Here is a 20,045-nt window from a genome sequence, read left to right on the forward strand (position 1 = left end):
CACCCTTAATGGGGCAGGTGAAAATGTTCGTCTCATCTGTGATATTTTGCTTAAACATACAAATTCGAAATGTAATTAAACAATATACCACATTACTTCTTACTAGTAATACACTTGTTTCAAAAACATTACAAAGAATGCACATCTGTTTTTTGTATTTTGTTAAGTATAATTTAAGTGAAATAAATATATTTGGGCTGGTAAAAAATCTGAGCGGCTGCTAGTTTTTTAAATCTCCCCAGTGGCTGGTGGATCAAAAAGAAAATGTTATACCCTGCTCGCATCACTGGGCAGCTTGCAGCTGGGTTTCCCTTTGTAATCCATGATAGTTTGTAAGCTCTGCCACGTCTCACGAGTGTCAGAGCCGGCGAAGTAGGATTCAATCTTAGTCCTATATTAACGCTTTGCCTGTTTGATGGCTCATCAGAGGTCGTAGCGGGATTTCTTGTAAATCCTCTGGATTAGTGTTGCACGGTATAAATACTAGAACATTAAACACGGTTTGGTACCAGAATTTTTGTTACTTTCAGTACTTCTGTCAAATGCTTCTCATGTCATATGGATTGAGAGGATCGAGTCCGTCTAGTCATTCATCTGAATATTCTCAAGGAGGCAGTAGCTAGCCAGGCTACTTGCACTTGCCATAGACTATACAGTGCGAACCACTTTTGTGAAGCAAGCGAGAGGAGAGAGAAAATGCCAACAGCATGGCTTCTTCTGACAAAAAAAAATAATCATACCCCATCCCCGCAGTTTGTTGACAAAACTGACTGCAGAAGCAAACTATGGGAATACTTTGATTAGAGTAGATGAGGGCCAGCCCACTGAAACAACTAAGCAACATGTGTTACAAAGCAGTGCAAGGGAGGTTCATTTCCAAAAATGACATTGTAATGTTATTCTACTAATGTATTTGTATTTTTTAGAGACAAAGACATGAACATCAGCATGGCATTCATGTGAGCATTATAATAGGATTACACAACCCAAAAATTAAAGCAATGGTCTACACATCATATAAATACAATGGATTTTAGACTGCATACTACGATTCCCAGAGTGCATCTCAATCATGGCTCTGCCCAGGGCTGCTGGTTGGCTAGTGGCTACTGCTAGCAATCCCAGACAAACCCGAAGTAGTCTGAATACATTGCTGTCAAGTTATGAGTGCATTTCACAGAGCTTCAAAAGTGTTTGTCGTTTTGGAACTAAACTATTAATTTAATACATTAAACTATTTAGCTGTACTGAATAATGAATGTCATTTGACCCAATATCATGGCCATAGATTAGCAAATGAATCCTGATATGTATCGAATTACATTTTAAAACAGTTTAGATGTAATTGTAAAATATTTGCCTGCTCTGGTATTTAATATGGGGTTTTATTTTTAATATATTTGTTATTATATTTGTTTTACAAGTTAAAGATATTGTTAAATGTAAATAAAAAAATAAAAAACAGTAGTTATTCTGTGACTTTAGCTAATATGCCTTCTTTTATTTTTGCCGTGGTATAGTTTCGGTATCGAGTATCATTTCGATATCGAGTATTGTGATACTAAACCCTGGTGTCGGTATCGAAGTAAAAAAATATGGTATCGTGACAACACTTGTCCAGGTTAGTGTCCCGCTCCTTGAAAGTGGTAGCTCTTGCCTTTAGCTCAGGGCAAATGTTGCCTGTAATCCATGGGTTTTGGTTGGGCTATGTACTTATGGGGACGACGTCGTCAATGCACTTATTAATGAGGCCGGTGACTGATGTGGTAAACTCCTCAACGTTATCGGATGAATCCCAGGACATATTCCAGTCCTGTAGATTAGCATGCACTTCATCGGACCACTTGAGCGCATCACTGGTACTTCCTGTTAGAGTTTTTGCTTGTAAGCAGGAATCAGGAGGAGGGACGGCGAGGGAGAGCCTTGTATGAGTTTGTGTGTGTGGAGTAAAGGTGATCTAGAGTCTTGTTACCTCTAGTTGCACATGTGACATACTGGTAGAAATTAGGTAAAACAAATTTCAGTTTCCCTTAATTAAAAATCCCCGGTCACGAAAACTGCCACCTCTGGATGTGCATTTTCTAGTTTGCGCATGGCCCTATACAGCTCGTTGAGTGTGTGGTCATAGTGTAAGCATCGGTTTGTGGTGGTAAATAGACAGCTACAAAAAATACAGATAAAAAAAACTCTTGGTAAATACGGTCTGCAGCTTATCATGAGGTATTCTAACCCAGGTGAGCAAAAACTTGAGACTTCCTTAACATTAGAGATCGCACACCAGCTGATGTTAACAAAGGGACACACCACTTCCCCTCTCAGCTTACCAGAGGCTGCCGCCCGATGTTGACGAGCATGGAAAAGCAGCTACAGTAGGTGTATATTATCCATGTCCTTGTTCAGCCACGACTCAGAGAAACATAGGATATGACAGTTGTTCAGGTCCCATTGATAAGACAGTCTCGAACGGAGCCCATCCAGTTTGTTCTCTAGTGATTGTACGTTCGACAACAAAACTGAGGGCACTGGTGGTCTAGATGCTCGACCACGTAGTCTAATCATCACACCTCTCTTTCGCCGCTTCCTCTTTCGAGTCCCGGGGATAAGGGCCTGGTCCAGGGTGAACATAACATCCAGAGCTGCCGACTCGTTGAAGTAGAAATATTAATCCAAATCAGGGTTAGTGATCGCTGTTCTGATGTCCAGAAGCTGTTTTCGGTCATAGGAAATGATGCCGGAAACATTACGTACAAAAAAAAAACACTATTTAAGAATTGTGCAGGAGCCCATAAGACTGCAGCTATCCACTGCAGCGCCATCTTGTAAGTTATTTTGCTTGTCTCTTGGGTTTTGTTTCTCAACGTTTTCTTTGCAACTTTAGGTAGAAAAACAATTTCAGAACAATCTAAGATGATGGGTGTCATGCCTTGCTGAAATGACATGGAACGACTCACACACAAACACATGCACACACACACATACACTGCAACATGGACAAGTGCCACAGACAAGGACGAACTGGATGCCTCTTAACCCAAAAGGGACCACAAGCCTCCATTACTGCCAAATTATGACTGATTAAAGCGTGAGACCAAAGGGAAGGAGTTAGAAGGAGAGAGGGGATAAAGAGTACAACCGGAAAGGAGAGAGAGTGAAAATAACGAGAAAAAGCATGATAGCGAGAGAAAATGAAAAAAAGGCATGATACAATGATAGCGCAGAGAGAGATCGGTTCTCATTGTTCTTAAACACCCGGCAATTCAATTAAGTGCTGACGGATGAGAGTTTATGGTGCAGTCAAGAGTGACCATCGCTCTGGCTGAGATTAATGACTCCTCACACACAGGAGAGAGGGAGGAGGAGGACGAGGAGGAGAAGAGAGGAAGGAGAGTGGAAGAGGGAGACAAGTCGAGGGCTGAGAGAGGGAGATAGGAGGAAAAAAGAGGATAGGAAAATAGGGAGAAGAGAAGGAGGCGGGGAGAGTGAGGATAGAGGTCGAGGAAGAATTACGAGGAGGAAGAGATAATATGGTCATTGTGATTCAGCAGTATAATAGAAAGGGACAGAGGAGGAGGAGGTAGCCAGGCTAGGGGTTTTATAGAGCAGAGAGATCATGTTCTTTTGTTTTCAGGACATTCATTCAAGTACACCCCACCTCCACCAAACCCAGGCTGCTAACAACAGCATGATCACAATTGGTTCCAGTAAAATAAATCCCATTCAGGGGCCTGATGAATACACACTGCGTGAACAAAACACAACTTCAGTCGTGGCCAAAAGTTTTGAGAATGACACAAATATACATTTTCACAAAGTCTGCTGCCTCAGTTTGTATGACGGCAATTTGCATATACTCCAGAATGTTATGAAGAGTGATCAGATGAATTGCAAAGTCCCTCTTTGCCATGCAAATGAACTGAATCCCCCAAAAACATTTCCAATGCATTTCAACCCTGCCACAAAAGGACCAGCTGACATCATGTCAGTGATTCTCTCTTTAACACAGGTGTGAGAGTTGACGAGGACAAGGCTGGAGATCACTCCGTCATGCTGATTGAGTTCGAATAACAGACTGGAAGCTTCAAAAGGAGGGTGGTGCATGGAATCATTGTTCTTCCTCTGTCAACCATGGTTACCTGGAAGGAAACACGTGCCCTCCTCATTGCTTTACACAATTAGGGCTTCACAGGCAAGGATATTGCTGCCAGTAAGATTGCACCTAAATCAGCCATTTATCGGATCATCAAGAACTTCAAGGAGAGAGGTTCAATTGTTGTGAAGAAGGCTTCAGGGCACCCAAGAAAGTCCAGCAAGCGCCAGGACCGTCTCCTAAAGTTGATTCAGCTGCGGGATCGGCGCACCACCAGTACAGAGCTTGCTCAGGAATGGCAGCAGGCAGGTGTGAGTGCATCTGCACGCACAGTGAGGCGAAGACTTTTGGAGGATGACCTGGTGTCAAAAAGGGCAGCAAAGAAGCCACTTCTCTCCAGGAAAAACATCAGGGACAAACTGATATTCTGCAAAAGGTACAGGGATTGGACTGCTGAGGACTGGGGTAAAGTCATTTTCTCTGATGAATCCCCTTTCCGATTGTTTGGGGCATCCGGAAATAAGCTTGTCCGGAGAAGACAAGGTGAGCGCTACCATCAGTCCTGTGTCATGCCAACAGTAAAGCATCCTGAGACCATTCATGTGTGGGAGTGGGCTCACTCACAATTTAGCCTAAGAACACAACCATGAATAAAGAATGGTACCAACACATCCTCCGAGAGCAACTTCTCCCAACCATCCAGGAACAGTTTGGTGACGAACAATGCCTTTTCCAGCATGATGGAGCACCTTACCATAAGGCAAAAGTGATAACTAAGTGGCTCGGAGAACTAAACATCGATATTTTGGGTCCATGGCCAGGAAACTTCCCAGACCTTAATCCCATTGAGAACTTGTGGTCAATCCTCAAGAGGCGGGTGGACAAAGAAAAACCCACAAATTCTGACAAAGTCCAAGCATTGATTATGCAAGAATGGGCTGCCATCAGTCAGGATGTGGCCCAGAAGTTAACTGACAGCATGCCAGGGCGGATTGCAGAGGTATTGAAAAAGAAGAGTCAACACTGCAAATATTGACTCTCTGCATCAACTTCATGCAATTGTCAATAAAAGCCTTTGACACTTATGAAATCGTTGTAATTATACTTCAGTATACTATAGTAACATCTAACAAAAATATCTAAAGACACTGAAGCAGCAAACTGTGTGAAAATTAATATTTGTGTCATTCTCTGCCGCTGGGGTAGGCAACCCTGTTCCTGGAGTGCTGCAGGTACTACAGGATTGTGTTCTAACTAGGCACCACACCTGATCAGCTGAGCTAATTATTCAGTTCAGTGATTGCCTAAATTCAACACACATGAAGTGCCTGCGGCACTCCAGGACAATAGTTGCCTGCCCTACCGTATATACATCAGTACAATATGTTATTGGGATGGAAAGGGATTTTTAGACATACAAGACAGTTCAATACATTTATCCAAGGGAAAGCATATTACACTACTGGGGCAATCAATACACGCAAACAGACAGGGATGCAGGGAGGCTGAGATGTTATACGACTCAGGCTAGAGCAGGGTTCTCCAACCCTGTTCCTGGAGAGCTACCGTCCAGTAAGTTTTTGTTCCATCCCTAATCTAGCGCACTTGATTCTAATAATTAGCTGGTTGATAATCTGAATCAGGTTAGTTACAACTGGGGTTGGAGCGAAAACCTACAGGAGGGAAGCTCTCCGGAACAGGGTTGTAGAGACCTGGGCTAGAGACTACCTCAACTATACCCCCAAGTCCTCATCAACACAGAAACACACCTGTCAATCACAGCGCTGACACACACACACACACACACACACACACACACACACACACACCACACACACACACACACACACACACACACACACAGGAGAGCAACACTTCAGAGGGGAGAGGGGATTCTGGATTGTCAGTCTGCCAGCGTTTCTTTGTAAGAACACACGCGCACACACACATCTGGAGACATGAGGAGAATGTGTTCGTGGATAGGATGAGATGAGATTTTCAGGTTGACTGAGTGTGAAATATAGATAATAGCTTTGAGAAGGAAAGCAGAGGAGAGGCAGGGAAAGACTGAGGAGAGAGAAGAAAAGAGTACTTAAGTGTCTGCTCACGATCCAGTTTCATTAAATCACACACTTAACAAGATAGCAGTAGTGAGATCCAGACAGCTAATGCTGGCTTAATCAAATCCCCATTAGAAACCCCCATGGTGAGACATCTCATCATACTACATCCTCCCTGCATGAGTTATTATAAACTCACTTTTTATTGGCAATTCCATTTCATTTCCAAATGATGACTATCATTTAAATTGGTGGTCTAAAAAAAAAAAACACTGCATTGCAGTTCTGGTTCCCTCCAGTAGGAGATAGTGGCGCTATAGACATATTACTATAGAGAGCAGCTGATTAATTCCCTGAAAAACAACCACAACAAACATTTAGCCTTCCTACTTCCTAACACCTCACTTGGCTTTCGACATCCTACATACTTAAAAATGCAAACACAAAAAAAACAAATTCATAAATGAATGCAAAATGTATGCAATGATTCACTCAATAAATAGCCCACTCAAATAATCAAACAAAATCCAAAGTAGGGAAGCAGCTCTCACAATACTGTAAAACACACCAAATGAACAGCCGTTCCATCTACACCACAGCTGAGCTTTACTACCATCCGTCATAGATCAGCCCTGCTCATACACACACACCTCAGCAGGAGTCCTACTCTATCGATTTTAAAGGGATAGTTCACCCAAATTACATTTTGATTTATGGACAAGTTTTGACAGCAATCCATGCTTTCATTTAGTTCTCTGGCACTGGTTTCAAATGCTAATGTTTTAGTATTTGTGGCACAAATACCATTCAGGTCATGGGACCAACATTAGCATTTTTCGCACATCAATCCAATAAAAAATAACAATAGAAACTCAGTCACATAGATGATTTGAACATGATGCGTGAAAAATGATAATATTGGTCCAATGACGTGAATGGAATTTGTGCCACAAACGCTAAACATTAGCAATTGAAAACTGTGCCAGCCACTGCCAGGGAAATTAAACCAAAGCCTAGATTGCTGTTATACCTTGTTCATACCTTGACTGCTAACAGAATAAGGAAACCAATGTGTCATTGTATTTTGGGAGAACTATCCCTTTAACTACACCACTGCCTCCTGTGACCACTGACCCATACACTGATGTTAGCGAAACATACACATACACACAAACACACAGTGAGTGCCTGCTCCCTGTGTCTCAGGGAGCAGAGGAGTATGCAAAGCAGATGTCACATTGCCTGCTTCTAAAAATAACATGGGGTCATAGAGGCAGAAGGGTAGTGTGTTGGATCAGTGAGCCCGTCATTCGTGTTAGCATGCAATGGACCTCAGGAGTGACTCCTCAGGCCAGCACAGCGCTACAGGACACGCAACCACAAGGGGGACGCTGCAGGGTGGAATGACCAGACTTAGTTTGATAGCACTTCATAACCACTCAATCAATACACACCTGACACATCCAATTCAAATGTGCACTGTGTTGGGATAATCAATCAAGAAATATATGAAAGACAAATCTCAACCTGCTAACAGTGTTGCTGCTCCCAAAAAGAGAATGTTCCGACAACACTTGCACAGTGAAATCAGACTATAAACTATTTTCCTGAGTGGAAATACCAAACCTCCTGAGTGGAATTAACCTCTCCACTCAAGTGTATTTATTCAGTCGTGAACTAATTTCCTGAAAAATGTATCAACCAGAATTCCCTGGGAGGAAATGTTTTCTTCGATAAACAGGAAATAATGCATCCTCTCTGCCAAGTCAATTGTCTCATTGTGTGTGTACGTGCATGCATGTGTGTGTTCACATGGCCCCATGCCTGATTTACACAAAAGCTGCAAGGGCACGTGGGTCACCCTGCAATCAGCTCATCTGTGAAATTAACCACAGGCAGGGCCAGAGGTCCTGACCTCTGTGAGTTTTACGAACTCAGTCGGGTCTCAACTTACTGTTGAGAGTTAGAATAGTAGAATACACAAAGCACAATTTCTATACTTGGTTGTGCATCAGCAGTTCTCCTCTTGTTATATGCCACTCACTGACAGTCACTCAATTAGCCCATGTCAGTTAAAACATCAGTGATAGGTAAATGCTGCTCTGCACTTTCCATGATCTCATCCTGAGTCATCCAGACCAGGGCAGGGTTCAGGGTATAAATTGTGTGACCAAGCACGTCACCTCAGAGCAAGAGATAGGCTCTTCTCTGGCTCAGACCACTCCCGACTACAAAAAACTAACATTTCAGCTGGTATCGGTCTCATCACAGATCTCATAAACCGGGTCTAGGTCTGGGTCACCCTGCTCTAACTCACCTGAGTCTAGGGCTAATTGTCTGGAAAGAAATTGAAAAGCAGATATATTTATCAGTCTATAGGTTAATTTGCATCATTTAGTGGAATTAAACTGGCGCTTTTGTACAGTATTTTCTTTACGTATCTTATTTATCACACGTGTAAGCCTACAGTATACAGATACATAGCCTTTGAGGGGAAAATCTGTCAGACATCGCAAGAGCTGCTGTTGGTGCTGAAGCATCTTGTGGTGCTTTCAAGACAACTGGGAACTCCCAAAAAAATATGGTCAAATCATGTTGTCCATAATAGGGATGCACGATATATCGGTGAACATATTGGAATCGGACGATATTAGCTAAAAATGCCAACATTGGTATCGGCCCGATGTCAAGTTTAACACCGATGTTAAAAACCGATGTCAAAGCTGCCGCGCATATCTATATAACGTAGGTACATGACATAATGACGCCAGGTAAAATTTTGCGCTACACGTGCAACACAGCATCCCTAACCTAGCCCACAATGTCTGCAGTGTGGATCGAGCAGTCAACAAGTCGAGCAGTCATTTGAAAGAGTAAGAACATTTCAGCGAGACAACTCAAAACGCGAAATCAATTAAAGCCAAGATAATGGAATTTGTTGCCCTTGACAATCAACGGTTTCTTCTGTCGTGGGTGATGTTGGCTTTCGCCGAGTGGTCGAGCACAGGTAAACACAAGCAAGTGCGCTATTTTTCAATTGTTGCCATACCGTAGTTACACAGTAATAGCGTCACTGCTATTAGCTTCACAACATGCTATGGAACACCGTTTGGGTCTTTGCGTGTCAAGAAAGATACAGTAGCACTGCCAAAGCTGTACAAAAAAAGTCTGCAAACAAGCAAACATCGGCCACGAACGATGTGTTAACAATAACGCGTTGGTAATAAAGCATTATTTGTTCGACCGCAACATCTGGGGTAGCTAGCGAGCACCAATACAACCAGCCTGAAAACAATGACCAGTAGAAACTGCAGTCATTTTCATTATTCTAAGCAATGATTTAGAAATCCTTGTGAGTAAGTATTAGCTAGGTAGCCACTTGTTGTTCGCCTATTGAAATTGAACTTCAGTTCATGAAAATAAATAGCTAGCCAGCTACTTAACCCTGTTGGCCAAAGCTAACGTGATAAGCAGCCAGCTAGCGACATCTGGCTAGTGAGGCTCGACCGGACCGGGTTATGTGTTGTGAAGCTAGCCACAATAAGGATTAGACACAATAGTGGAATTTGCGGCTTGCCTTCAAAATAAAAGTATGTCATTGATAGTGATGGAAATGAATACAAATAGTAGAATTTTGCCATACTTTTATTTTGAAGGCTAGCCGCAAAGTCCACTAATCCTTAATGTGGCTAGCTTCACATAGATGGGTCCGACCATCATTAATCAAAAATGAACTGTCTTATAAATTAGGGATATTTTAGATGATGACACCTAGCTATATTGTTAGCTAGCTAACTATAGCTACTGAAACAGATGTCGTTTGCTATGTTTTTGGGGAAGAACATTGTTTTCATCCATGAGCTAGCTAGCTTTTTTTTTATGACCAGCACTGTAGGTGCACGAGACAACTTTACCAGTATCGTAGCATATTTATCGATGAATCGTTGTGACATATGAAATACAAGTTAGTGTTATCAATGTGTAATAACTATGTAAAAAAATGTATGAACACGTTAAATTATTATGTGATGTGCAGTCATATTCAGATCCTGATTGGTCAACAAGCTTATTTGACACGTCAAAGTATTATTTGACGTGTATCTTTTTTGACACATTCCATAGACATCCTGGTTGAGAACGAAACGACTGAAGAAATGAACAACGAAACAACACAGCAAGTAAGTGAAAGAAATAGGTTTTGATTATGTTTTACTGGTAATGGGGACATATGTAAATGCCAACAAAATAATTTTGGGGTCAGTGTGGTGTGTGTAACCTTTATTTAACTAAGCAAGTCAGTTAAGAACAAATGTTTCTTTACAATGACGGCCTACCCAGCCGACGCTGGGCCAACTGTGTGCCGCCCTATGGGACTCCCAATCACGGCCGGATGTGATACAGCTTGGATTCGAACCAGGGACTGTAGTGACCACTCTTGCACTGAGATGCAGTGCCTTAGACCGCTGCGTCCATGTGTGTGCGTGTTAAATATGGATTACTGCAACTCGCTGTTGGCTGGGCTCCCTGCCTGTGCCATTAAACCCCTACAACTCATCCAGAACGCCGCAGCCCGTCTGGTGTTCAACCTTCCCAAGTTCTCTCACGTCACCCCGCTCCTCTGCTCTCTCCACTGGCTTCCAGTTGAAGCTCGCATCCGCTACAAGACCATGGTGATTGCCTACGGAGCTGTGAAGGGAACGGCACCTCCATACCTTCAGGCTCTGATCAGGCCCTACACCCAAACAAGGGCACTGCGTTCATCCACCTCTGGCCTGCTGGCCCCCCTACCTCTGAGGAAGCACAGTTCCCGCTCAGCCCAGTCAAAACTGTTCGCTGCACTGGCACCCCAATGGTGGAACAAGCTCCCTCACGACGCCAGGACAGCGGAGTCAATCACCACCTTCCGGAGACACCTGAAACCCCACCTCTTTAAGGAATACCTAGGATAGGATAAAGTAATCCTTCTAACCCCCCCCCCCCCCTAAAAGATTTAGATGCACTATTGTAAAGTGGTTGTTCCACTGGATATCATAAGGTGAATGCACCAATTTGTAAGTCGCTCTGGATAAGAGCGTCTGCTAAATGACTTAAATGTAAATGTAAATGTAAATAGTTAACTGTAATAGAATGCTTAAAACGCCATTAGAATTTTCAAATATCGGTATCGTTTTCTTTTGGCAAGGAAAATACTGTATATATCGGTATCGGCCAAAAACGTCATATCGGTGCATCACTAGTCCGTAATCTTCAGGTCAGAAAGTTAGAGCACTAGAAAGAGGCTTGAGTTACCGAGTTGGAATTCCAAGTTAGATGAACGTCCAAAACTATTTTTCCCAATCGAAGTTAGTTTTTTTCCCCCAGTTCCTAGTTGTCTTTCCTAGTTCCCAGTCGGAAGTCTGAGATTTCTGAGTTCCCAGTTGTTTTGAAAAGAGGCATAAAACAGCAACGGAAGGCAGGCTTCATCAGCGTCACAACACTTTGCAATGAGTTGGAGGCAGTATGCATTTTGAAAACATATACTTAATTGAATGTTTTAATACATATTGTGAGGCATGTCCTTACCTTGCTTCAAAGTAGCCTATTAGATCCCCTGTCTTCTAAGGGGAGGGTTCAGATGATTAATTATGAGATTGGGGATTGGAGGCTTTGCACAAGGCGAGTGTGTCTGGGAGGACATGTGTGTTAGAGGGTTTGTGTGTAGGGCTACCTGTTGTGTGTGTGTGTGTGTGAGAGAGCGAGAATGAAACATTATGGTGCAAATGCCACTCCTAGTACGTATAGGCTAATTAGGTTTGTGTGTGTGGTCCCCTGGCTGTTGCAATCAGGCTCTGCCACTCTGAAATCACTCAGATAAGGGGTGTGATTAAAGGGGTGCAGAAAGGATTGGGTGTGTGTCTGTTAATTTGTAGCCAATGATAAACCCCATCAGGAAGCCAGGCAGTTGAGTGCAGGCAATGCATAGTGTGTGTAAACAACAACAAACCGCAGAGAAACCGGTCGAGAATAGATGGACTCCTACCCAAAATAAACTGTCGGTCCATGCAGGCAGGAAGGCAGGCCTGGGGCTCCTCATATCCATGTCTAATCCCATTACACAGTGTGGCCGCTGCGGGCCAAACGCAGAGACTGTTACAACACTAACACCAGGAGAGAGGAGAGGACTTGGCTGGAAAAAGTCCAAAATACATTAAAAGTAGTTACATAAAACAGAGCTCACTGGATAGAGGAGGATATCCAAAAAGCCAATCAGAGATGAAGCCTAAACATTGAGCTGCTCCTGAGGAAATGGACGTGCATAAAAACACCATATAACACATATAAGTGCAGCGGAGCAGTGGGCTGCAGCTTTAGAGAAGGTAAACACAGCCATTCTGAGGAACCATTACCGGTAGAACAAGAGCTGTAATGTCTAGGTTTGGATCCTGTGCTGTTGTCTGTCATAGGGATTAGAGGTCGACCGTTTAATCGGAATGGCCGATTTCAAGTTTTCATAACAAATCGGTATTTATTTTTTTTGTACACCTTTATTTAATTAGGCAAGTCAGATTAAGAACACATTCTTATTTTCAATGACGTCCTAGGAACGGGGGTTAACTGCCTTGTTCAGGGGCAGAACAACAGATTTTGACCTTGTCACCTCGGGGATTCGTTTTTGCAACCTTCCGGTTACTAGTCCAACGCTCTCACCACCTGCCTTACATTGCACTCCACGAGGAGCCTGCGTGACAGGCTGACTACCTGTTACGCGAGGGCAGCAAGAAGCCAAGGTAAGTTGCTAGCTAGCATTAAACTTATCTTATAAAAAACTATCAATCTTAACATAATCACTAGTTAAACTAGTAATATCATCAACCATGTGTAGTTATCTAACGTGTCCTACGTTGCATATAATCGATGCGGTGCCTGTTAATTTCTCATCGAATCACAGACTACTTCGACAAACGGGTGATGATTTAACAAGCGCATTTGCGAAAAAAGCACTGTCGTTGCACCAATGTACCTAACCATAAACATCAATGCCTTTCTTTAAAATCAATACACAAGTATATATTTTTAAACCTGCATATTTAGTTAATATTGCCTGCTAACATGAATTTCTTATAACTAGGGAAGTTGTGTCACTTCTCTTGCGTTCCGTGCAAGCAGTCAGGGTATATACAGCAGTTTGGGCCGCCTGGCTAATTGCGAACTGTGTGAAGTCCATTTATTCCTAACAAAGGCCGTAATTAATTTGCCAGAATTGTACATAATTATGACATAACATTGAAGGTTGTGCAATGTAACAGGAATATTTAGACTTAGGGATGCCACCCATTAGATAAAATACGCAACGGTTCTGTATTTCACTGAAATAATAAACGTTTCGTTTTCTAAATGATCGTTTCCGGATTCGACCATATTAATGACCAAAGGCTCGTATTTCTGTGTGTTATTATGTTATAATTAAGTCTACGATTTGATATTTGATAGAGCAGTCTGACTGAGCGATGGTAGGCAGTAGCATGCTCGTGAGCATTCATTCAAACAGCACCTTCGTGCGTTTGCCAGCAGCTCTTCGCAATTCTTCAAGCATTGCGCTGTTTATGACTTCAACCCCCGAGATTAGGCTGGTGTAACCGATGTGAAATGGCTGGCTAGTTAGTGTAATAAAGATAATCTAACGTTTTACCTAATGATATATAAGGAGGGCATTTGCACAACATGTTTCACAACAGCACACAACAAAACTCCAGAGACATATTGAGCAACCAACTGATACCAATCACGACCACACCCAGAGACTGATGGCGGACTAAGCACTCACACAAAAATGTCAAGACATGAAAGCACCCTAGCCACACGAACTGACCACTGGTGTAAAGAACAACATTCCATGAATATCGCAAGCACCCAGACACGAATTACAAGAAATACACACACACACACACACACACTTAGGTGTGTTGGACTCCGAGGACAAAGGACACTGCCAAGGGCCAATGGGAAGTCGACACCACCTGGAGAGTGGACCGTCCCTCCACTCATCGACCAGTCAGGAGAGCGGACCTACTAGACTCAACGTCAACACACTGTTATTTCATTGTATAAATTGGATGTACACTATGTTTCGGGGCTCTCTTCTGCTAGTTCCCTATGAGCTAAACGAAGGAGTCCGTGCACGCTTTGCCAAATATCTTTGTCTCATAATAAACTGCCTTACTATAAACTGAATCCACCCGGTCCAACGTCTTGACTTGGTCTCCTTCTCAAATAACTAATCATCAACATTAGCAGGGTGCGCGCTAATAGCGTTTCAAACGTCACTCGCTCTGAGACTTGGGAGTGGTTGTTCCCCTTGCTCTACATGGGTAACGCTGCTTCGAGGGTGGCTGTTGTCGATGTGTTCCTGGTTCGAGCCCAGGTAGGAGCGAGGAGAGGGACGGAAGCTATACTGTTACACTGGCAATACTAAAGTGCCTATAAGAAAATCCAATAGTCAAAGGTATATGAAATACAAATCGTATAGAGAGAAATAGTCCTATAATTCCTATAATAACTACAACCTAAAACTTCTTACCTGGGAATATTGAAGACTCATGTTAAAAGGAACCACCAGCTTTCATATGTTCTCATGTTCTGAGCAAGGAACTTAAACGTTAGCTTTTTACATGGCACATATTGCACTTTTACTTTCTTCTCCAACACTTTGTTTTTGCATTATTTAAACCAAATTGAACATGTTTCATTATTTATTTGAGGCTAAATTGATTTTATTGATGTATTATATTAAGTTAAAAGAAGTGTACATTCAGTATTGTTGTAATTGTCATTATTACAAAACATTTTTTTTTAAATAATAAAATCGGCCGATTAATCGGTATCTGCTTTTTTCGGCCCTCCAATAATCGGTATCGGCGTTGAAAAATCATAATCGGTCAACCTCTAATAGGGATACCTGTCTCCAGTGGAGGTTAGAGAGGGTTAAGGCTTCTACTAGGATTGGCACAATTAGCGTATAACTGACGGTTATGGATGAAGACTGTCATGAAAATAAAATAACCGTCATAATAACAAATAGAATGAATAGAACAGGCTTGGAACCTCTGACCCTGGCAATTTGACTGGTAAAATCATGGGTACAATCGCAATGGCTGTCTGGTATTGCGAAGCAATCAACTCAAATCAAATTTTATTTGTCACATGCGCCGAATACAACAGGTGTAGACCTTTCAGTGAAATGCTTACTTACAAGCCCTTAACAATCCTTTTTTTGTAGGTATTTTCTTAAAACAGCAAGGGATAAGAAAAGCAAATAATTAAAGTGCAGCAATAAATAACAATAGCGGGGCTATATACAGGGGGTACCGGTACAGAGTCAATGTGCGGGTGCATTGGTGTCGAGGTAATAGAAGTAATATGTACATGTAGGTAGAGTTATTAACGTGACTATGCATAGATAATAACAGTGGATAGCAGCAGGGTAGAAGGAGTGGGGGGGACAGTGCAAATAGTCTGGGTAGCCATTTGATTAGCTGTTCAGGAGTCTTATGGCTTGGGGGTAGAAGCTGTTTAGAAGCCTCTTGGACCTAGACTTGGCACTCCGGTACCGTATGACAATTCTTTGGGCCTTCCTCTGACACCGCCTGGTATAGAGGTCCTGGATGGCAGGAAGCTTGACCCCGGTGATGTACTGGGCCGTACACACTACCCTCTGTAGTGCATTGCAGTCGGAGGCCGAGTAGTTGCCGTATCAGGCAGTGATGCAACCCGTCAGGATGCTCTTGATGGTGCAGCTGTAGAACCTTTTGAGGATCTGAGGACCCAAGTCTCCTGAGGGGGAATAGGTTTGTCGTGCCTGTCTTGGAGTGCTTGAACCATGTTAGTTTGTTGGTGATGTGGACGCCAAGGAGCTTGAAGCTCTCAACCTGCTTCACTACAGCCCTGTCGATGAGAATGGGGGCATGCTCGGTCCTCCTTTTCCTGTAGTCCACAATCATTTCCTTTGTCTTGATCAAGTTGAGGGAGAGGTTGTTGCCCTTGCACCACACAGTCAGGTCTCTGACCTCCTCCCTATAGGCTGTCTCATCGTTGTCGGTGATCAGGCCAAGCACTGTTGCGTCATCGGCAAACTTAGATGATGATGTTAGAGTGTCGTGCCTGGCTGTGCAGTCATGAGTGAACAGGGAGTACAAGAGGGGACTGAGCACGCACCCCTGAGGGGCCCCCGTGTTGAGGATCAGCATAGCGGATGTGTTACCTATCCTTACCACCTGGGGGCAAAGCGTCAGGGAGTCCAGGATCCAGTTGCAGAGGGAGGTGTTTAGTCTCAGGGTCCTTGGCTTAGTGATGAGCTTTGAGGGCACTATGGTGTTGAACGCTGAGCTGTAATCAATGAATAGCATTCACACATAGGTGTTCCTTTTGTCCAGGTGTGAAAGGGCAGTTTGGAGTGCAATAGAGATTGCATCATCTGCGATCTGTTGGTGCGTTATGCAAATTGGAGTGAGTCTAGTTTCAGGGATAATGGTGTTGATGTGAGCCATAACCAGCCTTTCAAAGCATTTCATAGCCTTAGTGTTCTTGGGCACAGGGACTATGGTGGTGTGCTTGAAATATGTTGGTATTACAGACAGGGAGAGGTTGAAAATGTCAGTGAAGACACCTGTCAGTTGGTCAGCACATGCTCGGAGTACACATTCTGGTAATCCGTCTGCCCTGCGGTCTTGTGAATGTTGACCTGTTTAAAGGTCTTACGCACATCGGCTGTGGAGAGCATGATCACACTGTCGTCTGGAACAGCTGATGATCTCATGCATGTTTCAGTGTTACTTGCCTCGAAGCGAGCATAGAAGTTATTAAGCTCGTCTGGTAGGCTAGTTTAACTGGTCAGCTCTCGGCTGTGCTTCCCTTTGTAGTCTGTAATAGTTTGCAAGCCCTGCCACATCCGACGAGCGTCAGAGCCGGTGTAGTAGGATTCCATCTTAGTCCTGTATTGACGCTTTGCCTGTTTGATGGTTCGTTGGAGGGCATTGCGGGATTTCTTATAAGCTTCCAGGTTAGAGTCCCGCTCCTTGAACGTGGCAGCTCTACCCTTTAGCTCAGTGCGAATGTTGCCTGTAATCCATGGCTTCTGGTTGGAGTATGTACGTACAGTCACTATGGGGACGACGTCATCGATGCACTTATTGATGAAGCCAGTGACTGATGTGTTGTACTCCTCAATGACATCGGAAGAATCCCAGAACATTTTCCAGTCTGTGCTTGCAAAACTGTCCTGTAGTTTAGCATCTGCTTCATTTGACCACTTTTTTATAGACCGATTCACTGGTGCTTCCTGCTTTAATAATTTTCATGGTAATGTGCATTGTTCATTCAAAAGATGTTAACTGATGTGGCTCAAGCAATGGAATGTGTTCTTTGGTTGATTAAACGAAACTGACATTACAATCACAGCACATATTTTAGCACATATTTTACTTCCTGCTTTGCTCCTATGGGTACACTCGCAAAGACTGCCAGTCCACCCTTTATGCCAATATTTGCATGGATGGGGACGCTCGTTTTATTCATTCTATTTCTAACGCAGCACATGCAGTCATTTTTTTTGTTGCTATTCGAATAGTATTAAGGTGACGCGGTCATTTGGCTGGCCAATTATCGTTGTCCAAAACTCCATGACTGTCACAGCCTTAGTTTCTATGTTGGTACTACTGAGAAATGAGGGCTGAAGATTGTTTCACTGATTACTGGTAGGCAGGGATCCACACAGCCCTCTAACGTTAGTCTCTGCAGGCCTGGGTGCTGCGTCAGAAGCCTTAACACCCCACCGAAAACATCTGAGGACAAATAACTGCCTGTATATCCATCCACCACATTACGGACCCAGCACTTAGTCTCTTTATACCCCCTTCTCGCTCTTCATCACTCTCTGACATAGCCTTTAGCCTCTCCCAGAGAAAGAGAGGATGAAGCAGGGATCATCTTTGGCAGGATTGTAGCACCACAGAGCGTGGAAACAACTTTAATGCCTCCGTAATGCAATCAGAGCACCATTACAGAGCAGGAGCGGCTACTTGCCTGACTGACAGAGAGAGGAGATACAAGAGCTGCTGTGTGTTTCACACTACTATAAAGAAGAGAGCTTGACTGAATGGGTTCAAGCAAGCATGAATGAGGGTAGTGAGAGCCAATGTAATTGTACACATGAAACCTGCTCTGTTTAGAATGTGGGAATCCAAAGGGTGCATCAATGGGTATGTAGGCATCTGATCTGTGTGTGTATTATGAGGCTGTAGTCACCATGTAAAGTGTGCAAGCGTCAGGGTGTGTTTGTTTGTATGTGTTTACTTTGCTGTTTTTCACACAGTTAAGTTTACCTCAATCGCTCCACTCAGTGACCTCTGACCCTCAGGACCCTGGGATATTGAGCAATAAGAGTGATGATATTTGCACCATTGAACATCTTGATTTCACAACTTTTTAAGGTCCTTTGATCATTCAAGACCGTGTGAATGATTAAGCTGATTTACAGAATGCACTGTTGATGATTCACTCAAAGTCAATGACAACACATTTGGCCCTTATGACAAAACAACATACTTTATCTGACAGTAATGTTAGTTCAGACAAAGGCTTCTTGTACTTTGCCAGGCATTATTGAATGTTGTGGTCCGTTCAATTCTGATCTTCTCTGACAATTACATGACAAGTGACTAACCATGATGACAACACAATATAGATCAGAACTAGCTGCTTCACTGTTGCAGTGAAGAATATACACTTGTAGTGACCCCTGTGTGGCAACAACTCCTAAACCTTCTCTGCTTAGTTCGAATACACTTTGTTTGTTTCAGATTAATGTATAGCTAAGTACACAAGTACAATATACCAGAAGAGATCTGATGGGACAGACGCGACAGCCTGGAGATTAACAAACCTGCATCATCATCATCCCAACATCAACATGTTTTGATCTCAGGACGAGAGCCCACGAGGTGCTCGCACACCTACTTGTCAAAGTGAGCGCGAGCTAAGTAGCTAGGCTAGCTACTACATGGCAATAAGTACAACACGCTAGCTAGTCATGTAACTGCATATTTCGGCTTCAACGCATGTCTGTCTTTATTTACCTTACAAGGAAACGGTAGAGTAGAAGCAACTTTTTCCATAGCCAAGTTCCTGATACTCGGGGTGAGAGGGCCGCGACAAGTCGGACAACAACTCAGCTTTTGACGACATTGGTTGCAAACTAGATGTCCAGCCTGGCATTGCAGAATCGGTGGCAGAACGTAGTCAAAACAAACCGGGCACTCGAACAAGGCTGTAAGTTCAGCAGATTGCCCAGGTAGCGATGCTGAGGGCAAGGCAACAGCAGCGACAGGTAGAGCCGAGCCAGACCCGGCCACAGCTCCTACTCCGGCGGCTGCAGCTGAGGCAGCAGCTCCTCCCGAACCGCCGTGCTTTCCTCCGCCTGCTTTCCCGGAGCCGAGTCCTCCGCCCCCACCGCCCGCAGAGGACGGACGGCTCATATCGATTAGTTCAGTTCTTTTGGATAAACCCAGCGCGGAGTTTGAAGCCCAGATTCCTGTTTACGCACTCCTCTGAGTGGCATTCAGACTACGCTCCAAGAAATCTCCAAGCCCCCGGGGACAGAACATGGTGTCTGTGTTTGACAGAAAGCAGAAAGCCCATTGGAGAGCATGGTTTGGACTGACAGCTTCTGCACCAATTAGAAAGTCAGCCTGGGTGGTTACGTAATGCGCACTGTGTACACGCAAGAGTACAACACAACGGACATGTTGACATGTAGTCACAGATTAGAGCCTAAACCTTAATAAATGTGAATTGTTTGCTGTTAAAGACGGTGTGATACCCTCTGTATGCAATATTCCAGTCAAGGAAAAAGTAACATACCTTGG

The 20,045-nt window shown here is 43.5% G+C and overlaps 1 protein-coding gene across 1 annotated transcript in view; it reads right to left on the bottom strand.

Annotated features, from left to right (window-relative positions):
• siah2l (seven in absentia homolog 2 (Drosophila)-like) overlaps nucleotides 1-19,790 on the bottom strand; it is a 43,742-nt gene extending 23,952 nt beyond the window's left edge. Inside the window, exon 1 of the mRNA XM_014197449.3 lies at nucleotides 19,257-19,790. Within this exon, the coding sequence (XP_014052924.1) occupies nucleotides 19,257-19,655 (399 nt within the window). The 5' untranslated portion in view covers nucleotides 19,656-19,790. The remainder of the gene's footprint in view (nucleotides 1-19,256) is intronic.
• Between the last annotated feature and the right edge of the window lie 255 nt (nucleotides 19,791-20,045).

The sequence above is a fragment of the Salmo salar genome, chromosome 04 (assembly GCF_965601325.2).
Source record: "Salmo salar chromosome 04, fSalSal1, whole genome shotgun sequence".
NCBI classification, from domain to species: domain Eukaryota; kingdom Metazoa; phylum Chordata; class Actinopteri; order Salmoniformes; family Salmonidae; genus Salmo; species Salmo salar.